This window comes from Anomalospiza imberbis, chromosome 5, assembly GCF_031753505.1.
Source record: "Anomalospiza imberbis isolate Cuckoo-Finch-1a 21T00152 chromosome 5, ASM3175350v1, whole genome shotgun sequence".
NCBI lineage: Eukaryota > Metazoa > Chordata > Aves > Passeriformes > Viduidae > Anomalospiza > Anomalospiza imberbis.
In genome coordinates, this window is record NC_089685.1 from 58,616,573 (window position 1) to 58,635,745 (window position 19,173).

Here is a 19,173-nt window from a genome sequence, read left to right on the forward strand (position 1 = left end):
GGTGAGGCTGTTGTGAGAAACCCTGAAGTAATTTCACTACTAATACAGAAGAACAGATAATATTAGGTGTCGCCTGTCTTTCACCAGCCTTACCAGGAATGATGGGCTTGCTCTTTCAGCTGTGAGAGCCCCAGAGGCTGGGTAAGTTGGTATCCAGATCCCCTGCAATGTGTGCTGTTTTCTGCCCTCCCCACCCTGTCTGCTCTGACTGTCAACTCTGTAATGCAGGTCTTTGGGTTGACCACACTGCTCCTGCTGACTGTGTATCTGCTAGTGGTCAAGTTCAGATCAGGATGTGCTTTTGAAGTAAATATCCCAATTTTCCCTGCTACCATGCTTAGTTTCTTCTGATCAGTAATAGGTATCCAGCACAAAACCACACTGGAAAAAGTATCTGAAATATGTATAGTGTGGTGACTGCATCTTTAGCACCAACATTTTGATCCTTAAGTACACCTCTTTTAGTTTGCCTTGCTAATATAAACATGATCACTAAAAGCCTGTTCTAGAACATCACTTCTCTGCTTCTCAGAAATTGTCTTCTTATTCCTAGCCTGTTTTATTCTGGCCTGTTCATACCAATTTGCTTGTGTTAACTACTTGTCAGCATCAGACCTTTTTTTGCTTGGTTTTCCTGCCATGGTGGCAGCTAGATATTCTCCACAAAGGGTGACAGCAAAAACTGTTTCCAAAGATCCACAGTAGTTCAGCAGTGTGCTCTGTTCCAGAAGAGTGCTTCTACATACAGTCACCATCTGGAATTTTATATACATGAATATGGCCACTGCCCCCGTCTCTCCTGCCTTTTTGCTACCAAATGCAAAAAGTACCTTTGTGGCTCCTGCACTTAGGAAATAGTGAAGGCATAATTCCTCGTGAGCTTTCTGGCTAATGTTGTGCTGTTCGCAGCCTGTGAGGATTTTACACCCTGCTGGGAAGGTGGTGGCTGTGTTGATATGGCCGGGGTAGAGCACACGATGAGCACTGTGCACATGAACAAGAGGAAGAGTGTGAAATCTTTGTGATATCAAAATCAACCTGTTCTTCCTGACAACAGGTCACCGGTGCACTGTTGTGCCAAGGGATACACATTTACCTCTGAAGTCACTCACAGTTGTGGAGGCCTTTGTCCCTGGGGACTGCTGCTTGACAACAGGTGATATATTCTCCGGGTCATCTCGGGATACTTTTTGGACAGCCTTATTCTAATATCTACAGACACTAGGAGTTTGTCAGAGACTTACTTCAGGTGTGGGTGTGGGGTGGTTTGCTGCTTGGACATTTCCGTGGGGCTCGGCTGGCTGGGAGCCCGGCCTTGGGCAGGAGGCCGAGGCTGTTGTGGAGGGAACGCGCCTGCCTTGGAGGCCTGGACTGGAGAGGAGCCAGTTGCTGATCGGACTTGCTGTGGAGATCCAGGTGACCTTTGTTGCTGAGGGGATGTGGACTGGGGACTCTGGGGCTGCTGTCCTTGAGGAGACAGCCGCTGCTGTGGGGGTGCATTTGTTCGTGGAGGCTGAGATCCCTGTGGCTGGCGTGGTCCACCTGAGAGGGACATGTAGACATAAATGTGAGGAAATGCATGTGGTGGGCAACAAGCATGGAACATCTGTATGGAAGGATGGGTTTTGCGAAGAGGAGAGACTCTTCAGAGTAGCTTAATGGAGAAGAATATGGCAAATCCTCTCTTATAGGCCCAAAATTGATGTCATGCCCTCCTCTCTAAAGCTGTCCTTTTCTCTACCTTCTTCAGCACTAAAGAAGTCCTTCCACTCTTCCCCAGAGGAAGTCACTTCAGCCTGCCTTACTCTTCATGTATCTGGTGTTTCTTATCCTTGGTGAGCACTTCCTGCTTGGGTAAGAAAGAGTCACTGGAGAAGCAACTGTGTGGGAAATGTAAGCTGACCCTGCTGGTTTGGGTCATCAGTCCCTTCACGGGCCCAGCAGTTTGATGTGAGACATTCCATCCTATCACTATCCATACCTCTGTTCCAGAACCATCACCAGGTACCTTCAGTTGCTTTGGTAGCAAACTCTCAGAACTGAAGAGGATGTAGAAAACAACTGGGCATGACATGAGAAATTGCTGGACATGACAGATAATACTGTGAGAACCTGACAAAAGTTGCTGATAGTGTTGTGAGGTCTGGCTGGATTTCACAGGTGGTCAGGGGAGTTATGTGAGAAAAGTTTTACAGAGATTGAAGGGGAGTACTGGAGACAGATGGAGACCAATATTCTGCAAGGCCAACAGCTCTTATCACTAATAGTATAGAATACCAAGATTACATATAAATGCTCAATTTTGGATGCAGCAAAACTGTGACCAATAAGGAAAAGGTAATTAGAGGAGGATGTTAATATGGTAGAAGGTTGAAATGGAGAAAGGAAGGGAAGGTGGCAAAAATGAGGGTCTAATGAGTTATGTGAATTGAGTGGTTGGTGTGATCTGGCTACCCATGGGGCAGCCCTGTGCTTCATCACCTCGGTGTACATCAGGACAATAAGCCAAACCTCTTGTTCTGACCAAGCCACATAAGTCAAACCTGCTTCTGCTGTCAGGAGGAACTGAGGGTGTGCTCTTTTTGACATGGGAACTCCTGAAGAGATGATCAAGGATCCTGGCATTGCAACATTGATGTCTGTTCCAAGCCTGACAACACTAGCATCTTCTCATCACTTCTTAACACTTGTAACTGCACAGCTTTGTGCGAACACAATATACATTGTGCCCAGAATCCTGCTCCAGTGCCAGTTCAAGTGGCCTTGTTTTGCCGAGCCAAGTCTTACCAGTGGTATCAACTGGATCTATATCAAATTTTCATCCCACTCTCTGAGCTGCTGTGGAATATGACAGTATCTGCTTCAATAGTACACTGAATTTGCTGCCTGCTTGTCAGTGAATTGGAAAATGAGCAAAGCCTTTATCCTGATACATTTTATTTAGAAGGCAGACTGATAGGACTCAGAGTCGTCACTGAGATGGGAATCAGAGAGCTGTACCTTGTGGAGGAGGCCGTGGTTGTGACAGTTGTCCAAGCGGAGGTCCAGTCTGGGATTTCATTGACACAGGCTGAACTTGTGGAGGCTAGAGGGAAAAAAAGCCAGTCCAGTTAATACAGAGTCCCCAAAGAGAAGTGCTGAGGTAATACAGGAACTTTAGAGTCATGAAGTGTTCCTTAAATACACACTCACACACATGCAGCATCTGGCTGGTAAAATCTCAAGGGACTAAAATGGAGAGGTGAGTAAAAAAGAGCATAGAAGTTGTTTGCTCACAGGGAATAACAATGAAATTAAAATTTAGAATGTTTTTTAGGCAATCAGGAATTACCAAATGTATCTAGCCTGAGGGGTTCTCTTAGTCCCATCTCCCATTTTGGACAGTTGCCAGCACCAGATGTTCTGAAGGAAGGACGGATGAACCATGGAAATGTCTATGGAGTAATCATCTCTGTACCCTAAGGGGTCTCCTCTTGATTGCTAATAAGCATGGGCCAGCTTCAGCCCTGAAACATGAAGCTTATTATCTGCTCCACAAAATTTTTGCAACAGTTTCAGATATTTTGTTTTGGTATTTACATCCAGACCCTTGCTCAACTTTCAGCCTCATTGTCTTTCCCATTTCTTATCTCTGTTGCTTTGTCCTGAGTTTTGAGACTAGTTCTCACAACCTACCCATGCTAGGCCATTCATTATTTTACAAACCTTCATTGTCCTCTCTCTCTCATTTACCTCCTTTCTAAAGCCAAGAGACTTTAGAATCCCTCCAGTCCCTCCATGGGAATATTTCCAAGCCCCTAATTGTTTTCATCACCAGCTTCTCTTTCCCAGCTTTGTAATTTCTCCTGCAGATGCCAGAGATGGGTCTGCTTACATTTTTCCAGATGAAGCAATATCTGGGTTCTCTGTATACATTGCCAGTTCATTTTTCCTGCATCCTAATTTCCTGCTTTTCCCTTGTCAACACAACCATAGGCTGAGCAATGGTTTTCATTAGACTGTATGCGACAAAGTATTTCACAAGGGAATGGCTGGTGCCACTTGAAAGTTCTACACATTGTTTATGCTCTCCCTCTCTCTACCCCCAGCTTAGCTTACCCTTCAGTCTTCCACATGGAATTTAATTTGCTGTTGTGGTGACTGAACATACATAGTTCTGTCAGATGTTCTTCACTGCCATCCCTGGTCCTGACTAACGCAAATAATTTGGTGCCATATGCTCTTTCTTCTTTCTCGCTGTTTAGTCTTTTTGACAGATATTTTAGTAAACAGATTAAGCAATGCAGAGCTGCTGCACAAAGGGCTGGTCCAAAGTTAACAAAAGTCTGAGTAAGCCTATTGCACAAAATTGTTTATGAAAACCAGGAAAGCTGGAGACAGATAGGCTGGATTATTTACATGCTGGTTTATTTACATGCAGAACATCGTGATAAAAGGGTCTTCAAGGCTCCTGAAAGGTCAGGAGAATGAGCTAAGTGATTCTGGAAATGTGAAGAAATGTTTCATAGTTGGAAACATTGAAATTAGTTTCAACTGACTAACATAAATGTGATGAAGTAGCCAGTCCATTTTTGCACTATTTATCTGGGACTTGCAAATGGATGGGGAAGGACAATCTGGGAATTTTCCATTCATGGCTTCTAGCCCTACATAGCTTGGGAACTAAACCTTGCCTTGGTGTTGATGGAAATTACCTGTTCTCATGCTGTGAGATGTCTTGATTAGATCAGGCAAAGAAAAGGAATTGGATCTCATATTCACCAATGCAGCCGCTCCCTATGGTCAACCAAGGCATCTCAGAAATAAAGGCAAAACAGGTTTTTGAGGCTGAGAGATGAAGGGGTGAGGGCCAGCCCAAGGTCTTCTTGTGGTGGGTCAGAGAGGCAAGGACAGAACCACAGTGTAGCCATGGGACAGGGTTTCATGTTGAAGGCATGAAAAACTTGTCATTAACATCTTATCCTCTCCTGGGCTCAACCAACCCATTTATCAACATGGCCAGGTGCAGTATAATTGAAGTATCCCCTCTGCTGTTTGCAAGAATTAAAATCTCTAACATCTATATCTGAGGTAAGCTTCTGCTACACAATAAAACTTTACCTTTTAGCCCCTCAATGCTTTTTTTTATAGCTTGTCTGTTACCTTGCCTAAGGCTTTTTGACTAGCTACATCATTCTGACTGATTGCCTGTTATCTACCACTTCATGAAAGAATTCCCAATGAAATGAAAGGAAAAGACTCAAAAAGAAATTAATGGGACATTTTTTCTTTTTCTTTACAAAAAAAACCAACCAACCAAAAAAAAAAAAAAAAAAAAAAAAACAAACAAAAAAACCCCCCAACATGCGGTAAATGCCCTGAGCTGTGGTTTCTGCTGATTTATTTATTCTTCTATATTCTTCTTTAAATTGTCACTTGAGATAATTCATAAAGTCTATGACTTGCTTGTCTAAATTTTTCTGTATTACTCTTACAGCTTTCAAACCACATATTTTGTATTTGTTGTACACCAGTCCTCTGGAGCATTAACTATTTCTAATGATATTGCACAGTGTTTTTGGCAGCTTAGTCACTTCCCAAATTCAGTTCATTGGATGTGGCCATCTGGAGTTGGGGGCTTAATAATTTTTTAAAAATATCAGTCATCACTGATTTAATAACTGTTTTTGTTCTTTTCTGTGTCATTCTGATCAGGAAAAATTATAACAAGTTAAAGAAGTTCCCCACTTTCAGCAATTACATTTACTAGAGTCACAATGCTGTCCCTGTTGTCTTCTTTTTCTCCCTAAACTTTGGATGATCCATAGAGCCTACCAATTGTTTGGTAGGGTTCCATTGTTCTGATGAACTCAAAGAGCTTTTTTCATTCTTTCCTCCATCTGCTCCTCAAAATTAATTTCTGTCCTTTTTACATTTCCTTTTATTACTTGTAGGATGCCACATAAAGGTCTTCTTAAATGTCAGATTTCCAAACTTGAAAGATATTTTTACCCATTTGTCTTAAATGTCTTTTCTGTCATTCAATTCTACAAGTTTATTTCTCCCATTCTTGGTTCAGGAGCAGATCAGAAACATATACATGCATTCTGGAAAACAGTGGTCTCTCAAATAGCATCTATGCAGTTTTGCTGCTAGAGAGTTGGTTAATTTTCTTTTCTCATGCTTGTGTCATATCCTTAATTTTTGGTATCATTTTGTCCCTTGGACATTAAATCTAAGGGTACACATTCACTATCTGACTTTGTACCTGGATATTTCTTATGGCAAAGTCAAGGTGTTTTTACCTCCCTCTGAATTGCTGTCTCCCTGTGATATTTGACTTGCTTCTTGATAGCTGAAGTCTCACATTGTTGCGACTTGTTACTTTTCCATCTCTGTCAATTCTGTTCACTCAGCTTCATAATTTCTCAGTTTTTCCTCAATCCAGAGACTAGTATAGAGAGGCCCAATAAGAAGTATAGGTATTCTATTCATACCCATAGGATATCCAAGGATTCATATTTCTATGTATTCAGTACTGCTGTCTTTATATTCATAATTGCTCTTTGTATTGCTTCTGTGGAAGTTTTAATCTGTAGCTCTAGTTCTGCATCTCACCAGCTTCATATTTAATTCTTTCTCTCTGGACATTTCTAACTGTTAGAACATTATATTAATAATGCAACATGTACAATTTGTGTGATGTTTGTGGCACCAAGCTCTTTCTCTATTAGTAAAACACTCTAGTTAACATGTTTGTGGGTTTAGTTCTCTTGATTATATATACAGGTATTTCTAGGTTTTATTCCCAATGAAGACCCTTTTCTTATTTGACTCTTCTATTTGACACTCTATCCCTTCAAGATTTGTTTTGATTTTGTTTTGGCCTTAATTTAGGTCTGCTGTAATCCAATCCAATCCTGTACCACTATATTACAGACATGGAAAACAGATGCATCTGTCCATGTTCTCAGTTTCTGTTGGCTTGCCCTTTGCTCTTCGTTCATGCGCTCTATATCTCGGCTATTTCAAACAGTAGTTCTTGATTCCACTTTGTAAATGCTATCTCTTCTGTACCACTTTCTCTGCCTCAAAGCATTTTCAGTGTCTATTAAATGTTTACTCCTTCACTCTAGCTAAAACTTGGAGTTACTCCAAACACCCTTCATGCTGGGTCCTGGTTTAGCAGGAGTGGACTGTCAAATGACAAAGGTAGAGCACCATAAAGTGCCTTCTCCCATTTTTTTGTCTCGAGTGGAAATGAAAATTGTACCAGTGTGTTGCAATCACTTTTGTCCCTCAGCTTTTTACTCTCTTTTCTCATCTGTCATACAGATTTGTTGTCCTCAAACCTTCACACTTGGCTCTCTGTTAGATACTGAAAGAGGTGTAGCAAGCAGACCTGGATATTCAGGTTGTGTTCTGGGGTGTTTCATTTATATTTAACTGCCTCTGGGAATTGTGGCAGTAAAATTAGATGCATTTGATACTCAAAATAGATGTACACAAGAAGAACTAAGGGGCCAGTTTAAATTCAAAAGCAACGGGTTCTTATATGAGTTCAGCTTTAGTAAAGCCTCCCCCTGATGAAGGTGGCAAAGGACATCTCTGAAGAGGAAACTGCAGTAAGGAATGGAACAAGTCTTGCTGGAGATTCCCACTTTATGTTCTTGAAAGCAGAACAGGGATGCAAAAACCAGAATGAAACCTATCCTGAGGGATGGTGTTAGACGGAAATGAAAATGGCTATTAGAAGTACCTCTAAAAATGCCTGTCTTCAATGTGAATCAATGAATTTAGCAAGTCAGAATGTCTAGATGCATGGACATGCTACTGGTGTGATGTCATATTTATCTGGAAGGAGAGTAAGGGAGAGAGATGTGTTCCGTAGGGGCGCCCACTTCAAAGAGCCCGTGAGTCTCCTTTGGAAGAGCAGGAGTCTGTCCAATACACTCCCATATGGGACTGTTCAACTCTGAGATGTGTGACTGCCTGACACACTCAGCAAGGAGGGAGAAAGAAAGGAGATCAGGGAAATAACTTGGTCACAAGGTCTCTGTTCACTCATACCCAAGGCCTCAGCGGTGACGGTGTAGATCCAGCAGTGACGACAAGCTGAGTCATTTTGGAAACAACCAGATCAGCTATAAGTTGTCTGTCTTCTTCTATGTGCTCCCCAATCAGGGGCATTGAGCTGTCCATCACCTGCCACAGGAGGCAAAAAACAACAGTTAGTAAGGTGGTTTCCTGCTGGCAGATACCTGATTCAACTCACCTCTTACATTAACCTGTTTTGTGTCTGCACATCCTTGTCAATATCTACAGTCATCACTCTTCTCATGCTGAAACATGCTTGACTTTTCCAAGTGTGGGATTTCGCTCAGGGTTTTTTGGAGATGTACTTCCCCCAACCCTCCATCTTCCTTCCCTTCACAACTTGGGAGCCGAGCCAAGCCAAGACTTATGGTGGCTGGAAGCTTTCTAAATCGACTCAATACAAATTTTCTCCTTCATGTGTCCTGAGGAGATGCCTCTGATGGATAAAGCCTCTGTGGCATTGTCTCACAGTACTTGGGGGTGACATTGCAACGTAAAGGGTCACAGGAGAAGAGAAACAACATGTACTGAAGCATGAGGAGATGAGAGCAACAGGGACTGGAGGGAACCAGGAAACATTTGGGATTAATGAACACAAAGCACTGCACCCTGAGAGGGAAAATAAACACCACAGATGTGTAATGAATAGGATGTCACCAAACCGGCACCAAGCGCAGGAAAATAAACTTGGTCTCTGCTTGTCTTGATAATGTTGTGATATAACTGCTTTCCAAGCAAGTTCTACAAATCTAATGGGGAAAACTGAGAAGCAAGACTGTGGGGATGGGGGAAGGAAAACTGTCAAAGGGTCTTTGAGGTAAGAAATGGTCTCACAACAATAATACTGAAAGCAAAGCAGACTCTCAGCTGTATAGCAGCCCTGAACATGATTTTCAACAGTTCATCATAAATCAAGTGTTTTGCAAACATTAGCTAAATCCCACAGGAAGAACTGTACTCTGATGAAGTTAAGATTCAGCTGGAGTAAATATAATAGTACCAAAATATCAGGGTTGGAAGAGTTTATTTTATTTTGCTTTTATTTTTAAAGAAAACATTAAAATCCCTGGAAATGCAAAGTTGAAGGTTGAATTGCTCAAGAAAGGCACTGACTCACGCTCAGATAACAATCGGAAGTGCACTCCACCCTGGCAAGGCCACTAGAGTACACTCTTGGAGGGAAATGGAAAATTTTGCACCCTCTGTTTTTAGATTTAAAGTAGAAGAAATCAGTGAGGTGAGTTTACTGAGTTTGTATTCTGCTCTTTGCTTGCAGAATATTGGTTTTGTTTAAATTCCACAGGTGTCTTCTATGAACACTAGAAAAGCTACCTAGAAAGTTTTAACTAAGGTACACATGGAAAGGGGGTTGTTGTTTATATCCATGGCCTATTTGGCCCAGGGGGCAAAAGGAGAAGGTTAGAAAATTATATGTCAGTGTTTGGCTAAATACACAAGGTGGCTTTTCCTTCCACTATCCACTTAGCTGTTCTTCCGTTGAGAAATGAGGTGAGGAGTGTGACGCTTCCTAACAGCGTCAGGGGATGGCCAATTCCCACCTGGGTCTCACTAGCCAGGGGCTCCTGGCGGAGCAGGTCCCTGCGCAGGTTTGTCTCCTCTCCACTCCTATCTTTAAAGGAAATGTGGCAATTACAGTTCTGGAGGCAGAAGCAGTCTCCGGTGTCCCCGCACGGTGCGGTGCGAGGGGCCCGTGTGACCACTAGATGATGCCGTGTGACCACGAGATGATGCCCTTACCCTGCCTAGAGTCAGGCGAGCCGCGCTCCCGGCTCCCGCCCCGCTGGAGTCGCCGAGACACGGCTCTGCTCAAAACACCCCGAGCCCCGCTTTTCATAGATTCGTAGAATGGTTTGGGCTGGAAGAAAGCTTTAAAGGCCATCCAGTCCAATACCCCTGCTATGAGCAAAGACATCTTCAACTAGATCAGATTCCTCTCGAGCCCCATCCAACCTGACCTTGAATGTCTCCACAGATGGGGCATCCACCACTACCTGCACAGTAAAAAATTTCTTCCTTATATGTAGTCTGAATGTACCCTCTTTTAGTTTAAAATCATTATCATTTGTCCTGTTGCAACAGACCCTGCTAAAAGGTTTGTCCCTTTCTTATGGGCCCCTTTACATAGAGGAAGATGCTATAAAATCTGCCCTGATGCTTCTCTTCTCCAGGCTGAACAACCACAGCTGTTTTGGGAGTTGTCTTCATAGGAGAGGTTCTCCAGCACTTGAATCATCATGACCCTCCTCTGAATCTGCTCCAGCAGGTCCATTTTTTTCCTGTGCTGAGAATCCCAGAGCTGATTTTCCCATCTCAGGGACTGTTTTTTCCTATTTCTGTGGCTGCAGTGGCTGAAGAGGAAGATGATGCTTTATAAACCAAAGGCTCCAGGGGGAGTGAGCCCTGGAGCAGTGAACCCTGGAGCAGGTTCCACCTGAACCAGTGAAGGTGCACCAGGGATGAGGCTATCTGCTACCCTGATGTGTAGTATCTGGCAGGGGAATGTGAGATGTGGGAGACAGCAAATACAGGAGTGAACAATCACATGCACAAGGGAAGGCCTTTGAAAATGGCAGTGATTTCTGACATCAGCTGGTTGACACTGAACTGAAAAGAATCATGAGATGTCACCTTGCCTGTACTCCAGGAAGGGTGAATTGATCTGGAACTGGGCAGATACAAATGCTAATACTGAATAAATCAACTGGCTGAAAGGAATATGTGAATTACAGAGAGATTGCACTCATCCCTTCCTGGGCGATCATGGAACAGCTGGGCAAGGCAAGAAGATGTCAGCACATATGGACCCAGCCTTTGTAGCTGCCCAAGGTCAGAGGCTGCTCCTGGTGCAGCTGCTGCTGCCTGATAAGGGGAATGAGGGGTGAAGGAAAAGTGCCCAGGCAAAGAGACTCAGGAAAAGATCTCCCTCTGTGCCTATCTGATGCTGGAACCTGGGCTTGTTTTTTCACACTCTGATGTGCAAGAATGGAGTGTTAGGTGATTTCGAGGAAGGGAAGAAGGAAGGGAGGAAGGAAGGAAGGAAATGATTGGATGTATCAAAACAAATGACAGGCACTGCTGAAGGGATGAGCAGGGCTCCTTGCAGGGCAGCAAGGAGCATGTCTAGTAACATAGCTTAGCTGTATGGCAGTCAGGGTTTATCTTATTCTTCCAAGAGGAAGAATAATCACACAGACCATTTTGCTTGCCCTCTGCTTGCTTCATATTTTTCATCTTAGCAGAGATGTGGAAATGAGCTAGATTAAAGAAAAAAAAAAAAAAAACGAGAGAGAGAGGGTACATGCTGCTGATAAAGTTCTTTAAAGCAGACGAAAGAAGAATTACCAGCATTTACTGTTAAATTCACAATCTGTTTCAATATGAGCTATGAAAATGGTACCTAAGTGTGCTAATGCTCTGAAGGCAGAAATGTAACAGATTCTGCTGTTTGTCATGGGAAAAGAAAAGAAGGTGAAGTTCAAGTAAGAGCAAATACCATGTGTGCAAGATTAATTACTCTTGTGCTGTTGATAACTCATCTGTCTTAGTCTTATTTTGTTTGCAACAAACCACTGTGATAAATCTCAGTTCATAGAACTGCCCATCACTACCTCTGTGAATCTTTCCTGAAGAACTACTTTGTGAAAATTAATTACTGCCTGCAACTGCATTGTGCAAATTCCTTGTTTGTTCAGCCCATTTAGGCATGCTTTCTTGTGAAGTGTCACAGCACACTGTTCCTTCTTACCAAGAAAATACAACTGTCACTCTGTCAAATAACTTTTTTCTCCCACTATCAAAAGAAAAAAGCAAAACAAGGGATCAGTTTCAGACCAAGAAAAGTACCCCAGGAAGTTGGCTGGAGGCAACTAATTACTTGTCAACATCTCCCTCAGATCTGCATAAAAAGGTACCTGTTTGGCTTTGTTCTGGTCCTTATATTGCACTACTCTACTCCTTTCCCAACAACATCTATCAGCCTGGCATCTGAATGCCTGCTTGATGTTGGTCTATCAGGCCTGCTCAATCAGGTTCTCCACTGGGATAATTCAGCACGACCCATCTGAAACGATATTGTGTTTCTCCTGATTTGTGTTGTATTAGATGCATTGCTGCTTACCTTGGTCACAGAGAGAGGAGCATGAGCGTGCATTTCTCTGTGTGCAAGCTGATGATGGCTGTTAGGGTATGGATGTGCTTCTCACCAGTCAGTCACACACAGTGGCAGATGTGAAAACCCAGAGGCATACCCAAGACAGAGCCATATAATCTTTAAGCCCAGAACTAGCAGAGTGTGCACGTACATAGGCTTATGGGCAAGAATATATGTGGGGATATGCAAACCACATATCATGTCTAACCATGTGTGGACACAATCCAAATGTCCTTACAGTTGTCTCTAGCAAGGCTGCTTTCTCGCTCTTTCTTTCCCAGCTGCAGGGGCATAGAGATTTAAAAGTGCACAGCAGGGAAACAGTCTGCTCTAGGGGATGCTCCTCTAGGTGCTGATGAATTGCATACGGAAGCAGACCCATTAGCCCTGGCCCCATCAATTCAGGAAAAGACAGAGGCTTGCCAGCGTTTGGTTGCTGGCAGCACGCTTCTATCACATGGCCTTTGACAGGTCACTGCTCCCCTCTCTGGGGAGAGCAGATACATAACGCAGGAATGTGCAGTCACTGGAGGGCTCATGTGGTTCTCATCAGCACCCCAGCCCTCAGCGGGTGGGACTGCTCTCCCACACATAGCTTTCCAGTGTGTCAGCACCCCTGCATGAAGGCAATAGGCTGGCTCTGCTCATCTTCCTCAGCTGGCCTGTCTTGGTGGAGTTTACAGCAGGTCAGATGTTGTGTTTTCTCAAGTCACATACTGACAGAGGCACTTGCTTACTTGCTGGATTGTCTCTCCTCCAGGGCATCTCTTCAGTTTCCCACTTTGATTTTCTGGCCAGTTTTTCCTTCTCTGCCCTCTTAGGATGATCTGAGTGTGCTATTTACCCCACCTCCGTCTCTGCGTCCTGGCCTGGGAAGGAGCACACTGAGCTTTAGCTCTCAGAGCCACAGTCTGTCCAGCCCTGAATACAAAATGTTGTAGTACACATTACCCATAGTAACTTTGTGGTGCTTGATGGTCTCTTACTGTAGTGAACGCTGTTTGCACAAAAGATTTTAGAAAATACACCTTTCTTTTTTTGTTCTATGAAGATGCTCCTGTTCCTTGTGAACCTTTTGCTACACTCTCGCCATTTATTTTCCTCTTTTAAATAAGGTGCAACTAGGATTTTTGTTTGGAAGTCCCCTTTAAAGTGTTCAAAGAAAGGTTCATGCAGAGAGAGGCTGAGATTTTTAATGAACTGAATCATCTGCTGGAAAGCTGAGGTGGCCAAACACTCTGTGGCTCTCCATTTCCTTTCACGGTCCACACTGAGAAAGGAAGGCACTTCAACCCTGACACTTTGCTGTGTATCTGCTAGTTTGGCTGGGGCTCTGAATCAGTTCCTAACATATCAGTGGGCCATGGCCTGAGGATGCAGGTGGGCCCAGAGGAGCAGACACCGCAGCAGCACGCAGGTTTGGTGCGCGTTGGTGCATGTGAACTCCAAGGCAAAGTGCTTGCAGTCTACTTCCCAAAGAACACTCACATTCAGGTTGCCTGTGCTCTCACCTCAATGATATAGTCTTTTCCATCTTTGCTGTGGACAGCTTTGACAGCGCAGATATCCAGACCTCCAAACATTTCTGCGCAGGCATCTGCCCAGAGTCGGTACCTGCAGAAACCACAAGAGTATGGCCTAGGATTAGCTGTCCTTGGGTAGTCCACCAAAACCAGCCACCCCCCCTGGAGCCCATAGGAACACAAAGTGATTTGGGAGCCCTTATTACAAGGTGTCCTTCATGTGTTTTGCTGGGTCTTTGACTCCCTTTCTTGACTCCCACTCACAGGAGATGGAGTAAAAAAAAAGGAATTTTGCCTAAAGTTTCCCTTCATTTCAGATTGATTCAATCCTGCCCTCAAAGCCACCTTAAAATGTTTCTTTCCTTCCTTGGTATTTACATCAGATCTCCAGTTGGTTGTCATTCAGCCAAGCTATAAATATTTAGCTCATTTAATCTCCCAGTAGTGTTGGCCCCTCAGCGTTTGTATTGGCTTTGCCTGAAAGCCCTCCATTATGCAGGCAGCTTTCTCCTGATAAGATGTTCTGGACATTAGGACTGGAATAGGATCAGAAAGTGAGTGTTGAATTTAGCAAGGAGTAGCCATCCCCTCTCTGATCTGTAACACAGTAGCTCCTGCATTTTAAAATTTACTTTTAATTTCATCCTTTTACAGTCTCCTGCTTCTTTCTATCCCTTGGTGTTGTTCCTAGTCAGGCAGTCTCATCACATGGACCAGGCACTATCTGTTGGAGGGACACCTTCAGGCTGCAGCACTTTTCCCTATCCATCCCAGGATGGGAATATGAGCTGGTGGCCCCCTAGCTATCCTGGAGTCAGAGGAGGAGCGAGGATGACAAGAGGCATATTATGGGGGGACCACATCCCCCCGCTGTGCAAATGAGGAGGGAATGAGGCAGCCTGGTTTTATTTCCTGTGCAGCTGTGCCGTGGTCCTGGCCATTTAAATAAAAATAATAATCTCAGAACAGCAGATCTATAAGCAGGACTATGACATGATGCAGAGAGGGGAGAGAAGGCCACAGTCTCATGAAAACACTGACATTTTGCAGACCCTACAGGGACTGGGGAAAGAGCTGTTCTGGCTAAAGAACAAATTTACATCCTTGAAGCCAGCCAGAGTCCCCATAGCTTGACAATATAATGATGAACTTGTGTGAACACAATGTCTCTGGGAAGAAGAAAAATTATGGCTTATATGACTACTGGTGCTCTTTTATCCCTAATGAGGAGACCAAGTGTGTTCACCCTGGACCCCCAAGGAAGACAGCGTATGAGGAGGAGTCAGTAGCATAAGGAGGAGGAGAATTATGGACTGCATGAGTCAGGCAGGAGGCACAGAGAGCAGCCCTCTGCACTTCTGTGGCCCAGCATCCAGGGGCACCATTGTGGGAACCATCTCTCTTCCTGAAGAGCATCTCTAGGTGTCTGGGCTCAGCAGCCAGACTCAGGGAATTGTTGATCATGCCAGAGAGTCTGATGGCTACACATCTTCAATGTTTGTTGGCCGTAGGTGAGCACTGGGAGCATCAAGGCTGCTGGGGTGTAATAGGAGTATCACAGGGAAAAAGAGCATATTTATGCACATACACCAGGTGTTGCATTTTAAGAGGATTTCATTTCTGCATTACCTGAGCATTTCAATCCTTTGTACTTATGTTCAGTGCAGTAGGTACTTCAGGTTGCTCCTACTCATCAGAGCATTTGAGTACATTCCTGCCTTGTTTAATGCACTGGCAACTCACAGATTTCAACAGGGTTTGTTGCATTTATGTCTGAATAAGGCTGGAGTGCTTAATTGTGGTACAATTAGCAAAACGAACCTTCAAAATGCAGTGTTGTAGGCTGGTAGGAATCTGGGTTTTAGTCCTACAACACTGCAATAAGGTAATGTCTACCCTTCATGTGTCTAGCTTCAGCTGTGTTATAAACAGCCTGGACGCATCATCATGTCCACTTTCCACAGTACTATTAGGGTCTTGCAGAGTCACCTTCAGCATCTGATTTGGGGCTTTGCTTCCCTGTTTCACAGAACTAAAGGTGCAGAAGGGACCTTCGATGGTCGCCTGCACAACTCTCATGTTCCCAAGAGGAGACATTTCTTTAATCTGGTCTGAAAGAGGACAGAGATTTGCCATCCCCTTCAAAGCATCGATTTCTGTGCTATGCTAACCTTACTTTATGAAAATACAGGAAATGTTCAAAGGAACCTTTTAAGCTATAATTTATTTCTTACAGTATTATACTTGTAAGTAGTGAGAAATGCCTATTAACAGGCTTTCATATATTTAAAGACCCTATGCTCTTGTTTTTTTCATCTTTGGGATGAAGAGGTGTTCAGCTTGTGGGCAACTTCTTCCAGGTCTGTAACAGTTAATGAAGGAGAGTGAACCTCTGCACTGCAGGCAGGGTAGTCTACACCCCTACTGGAAAAATATCATGGTCTGCTAACTGAAAAAGGTGGAAAACTACATAGAGCTACATAGAATTGTTGCATGTTTTTCTCAACAGCTCATTAGGTTTTTTCTGAACATTCCTTTTATTGTCCTTTGGACTTTCTCCAGCTCCTTGCTATTTCTCTTCAACTGTGGTGCCCAAAACTGGACAGAGTCAGAATTAATCATGACCCTGACAAACTGGAGGTATAATCTGAAAAAATCTTATATTCACTAAGGATGAATGCCTACATGTAATTTATGGATTCTATAAATGTATGAATAATCTACTTAGATGGGATGGAGAAAAGTGATGAGAACAAGTGTTCGGTCTGCAGGATAGGAGTTATAGCAAAGCATGTTACCATGAGTCCACAGTGTCAGGAAGTTGCAGTATTAGCAAATATCACAGTGGTTTAAATACATGGAAGTAACATTTGCAAATTTTAGTCTGTAAGATGCATGAGGGAATTCTTTCTGCTCTATTCAACAGTGAGAAGACTTTACCTTAGACAGTGACCACTTTTGCGAGCCTAAAGCAAAAATGTGCTTTCAGCACTTCAGCTAACAGTTTTTTCCTCTGTTAAGCAGAAGAAAAACTCTTTTTCTGCCTCTCGTTAGTAATATACTTAGAATAGTCTCATGTTACTTTGTGTTTTGTGCTTTGACCTTTCTGATTTTATCCCTACATGTTTGTACTGGTATGCTTGACCTAGCATGCTGGTCTTGTTTCCTGTGGTTGCATTCACTAAAGATCTAATGATTTAGCAATGTTAGTTTCTAGCTGTACTTTCAGTCTGTTCTTCAAAATAGGACAGTTTGCCTTTGTGTCCTTAGTATTTTTTTAAGAAAACACTCGGTCTTTTAAAGTCTTTATCCAGCCTCTCAGGAGACCTCTCTTACCAGTTCTCTCAATTAACCAAAGTCGGAAATACAATTCGTCCCTTCTAACCCAAGAATAACTCACACTGTCTTGAAACACTCTTCCTTACCTCTCTGTCATTGCAATCTGTTCTAGCATCGCAGAACCTGTGTTTGCCTTCCAGTTTCCAGAGATGGATGTCCTCCTAGGAAAACAAACCAAAAACATAACCTGAACATGAAAATAGACTCCTGACCCATCCTCCTGCATACTGTAGTCCTCATTCTTGACTCTGTGCTTGTACAGGAGGGGATGAGGTGAGGTTCTTCCTCCCAGAAGCCTTCCCAAATCCTTCCTGAACAACACTCCATACAGAATATGTTGTTCAGACTCATGAAAAACTGACTGAGGATTTTAGGCAGAGAAACCTCCAAGGAATCTTGAGCACACATCAGGCTCTGTGAGTACTTTCTTTCTTTATACATCAGACCTAGGGGAGCTGAAATGTGTGTAAAAGATCTCTAGGATAATCACTCTTATGTTCTGCAATGGGTAGCATCCTCCATCCATGGAACAGAAGCTCTCCAGGCAAATATTTGCTGAGCAGCTTCACAAAATATCAGTTCTGACATTCTGGGTCTACCTAAATTTGATTTCAATTGTATTTCTGTGTCCACTTCAATTTGATTTCAGTGGTACTGATGTCATAAAATATATTATCATACTGACTTTTCATTGACTTTTCATGGTGGCTCACTGTGCTATGACTTGGAGAATTTCTTATTTCAAGACCTTTGGAGTTTCATTAGCTTCATCTGATACTTATTTTCCAAAAAAGGTACTGTTGCTAGAAAATTCTGGGTTTCACCATCACTGTCAGCAGTGAAAACTTTCCTTTTCTTCACCTCAGGCCCAAGGCAGACATTGGAGAGCCTGCCCTGACAACACTCCAGATAACCCTTCCATTGTGTACAAGCCAGGACAAGTCAACTAGCTGACAGGATACATCCAGAAAGCCTCTCCACGCTGAAAGAGATTTATGAGGGGAGTACGAGGTGTGATCCAACACTTCAATATGAGGTTGTGAGAGCCCTTGCTGCCAATTCTCTCACATTTTCAGCAACACATACAAAAGACACTGAATTTGCAAAACTACGTTCAGCAGTGGTAATACTGATGTCCTGCTAGACTAGAAACTTGAATCATTATAGCTGACTACCTAAGGCTCCCCTTTACTCTTGTGAGAGACATCCTGGAGTGCTTTTCCCAATTCTCCTCTAAACTGGTATGTTTAGTTGCTGTAAAATTGGAATGGTCTTTGTGACCATGTTTAATGGAGTGGACTGGGGGGCCAAGGAGCATAATTACTGTGTCAAATAACTGTGTTTTCACTTTTGGGCCTGTTGCCTTCACCTAGCATCCATTTTGCTGCCCTACTTCCTAAGCAAAAGAATGGATTCCTCCTCAAGCTTGGACTGTCATGAGCCCTTTGATGGCCTGTAAGGTCAGTGTTCAGTCCTCAGCCTTTCTTTCTCTTTTGATATGGGATTCTTAAGATTATATTTTTCAGTTCTGCAGTGGGAAGGACCACTCTTTGCTATCATTTATTTTTAACAGAAAATTTCCCTGCAGTGGCAGAGGACATCCAAAATCCCATTAGTACTGGTGGGAACTCTTGGAGTCTCATTAGTGACAAGATGATTTGACATCAGTGTTTAGAAAATGTACCTGGCATACCAAATGTAAGCAGCTGTGTTGTCCCTAAGAAAATTAAACCACAGTTTGACATTTTTACAAGGAAATTTGACATGGGAAAGCTCCCAAAATAAGAACTCTGTTCAAGCCATTGGGCTAATTTGTTGGACTTGTTTATGCCTATCCATCTTGAGCCAATTTTGGGCATAAAATATATCTCTCTGCTGTATTCCTAACTTTCCTGTTAGGGAACTTTGCTATTTTGAAACTGGAGAGTTTTATTTGAAGCCCACTGGATCAGACACCAAACCCTGCACCACAGCCTCTGTCAAGATCACTCCCTTCCAAGCAAGTCTGAGCAGTTCAGGTGTCAACCATGCCCCCAAACTTATAGAATCACAGAATCACTGCAT

At 43.2% G+C, this 19,173-nt stretch overlaps 1 protein-coding gene and 1 long non-coding RNA gene across 8 annotated transcripts in view; one reads left to right on the plus strand and one right to left on the minus strand.

The window, feature by feature from the left end:
- Positions 1-19,173, minus strand: part of SYN3 (synapsin III) — a 247,411-nt gene that overhangs the window by 6,290 nt on the left and 221,948 nt on the right. For all 7 annotated transcript variants that reach the window (XM_068191089.1, XM_068191091.1, XM_068191088.1 and 4 more), the window contains 5 exons: positions 17,196-17,270; positions 13,759-13,861; positions 8,050-8,184; positions 3,001-3,085; positions 1,245-1,542 (listed from right to left, as the gene is read on the minus strand). In XM_068191089.1, the coding sequence (XP_068047190.1) occupies positions 1,245-1,542; positions 3,001-3,085; positions 8,050-8,184; positions 13,759-13,861; positions 17,196-17,270 (696 nt within the window). The remainder of the gene's footprint in view (positions 1-1,244; positions 1,543-3,000; positions 3,086-8,049; positions 8,185-13,758; positions 13,862-17,195; positions 17,271-19,173) is intronic.
- On the plus strand, positions 16,092-18,409 carry LOC137474489 (uncharacterized). Its single transcript, XR_010999376.1, has 3 exons — positions 16,092-16,130; positions 17,372-17,525; positions 17,976-18,409. It is a non-coding gene; the product is annotated as an uncharacterized lncRNA (long non-coding RNA).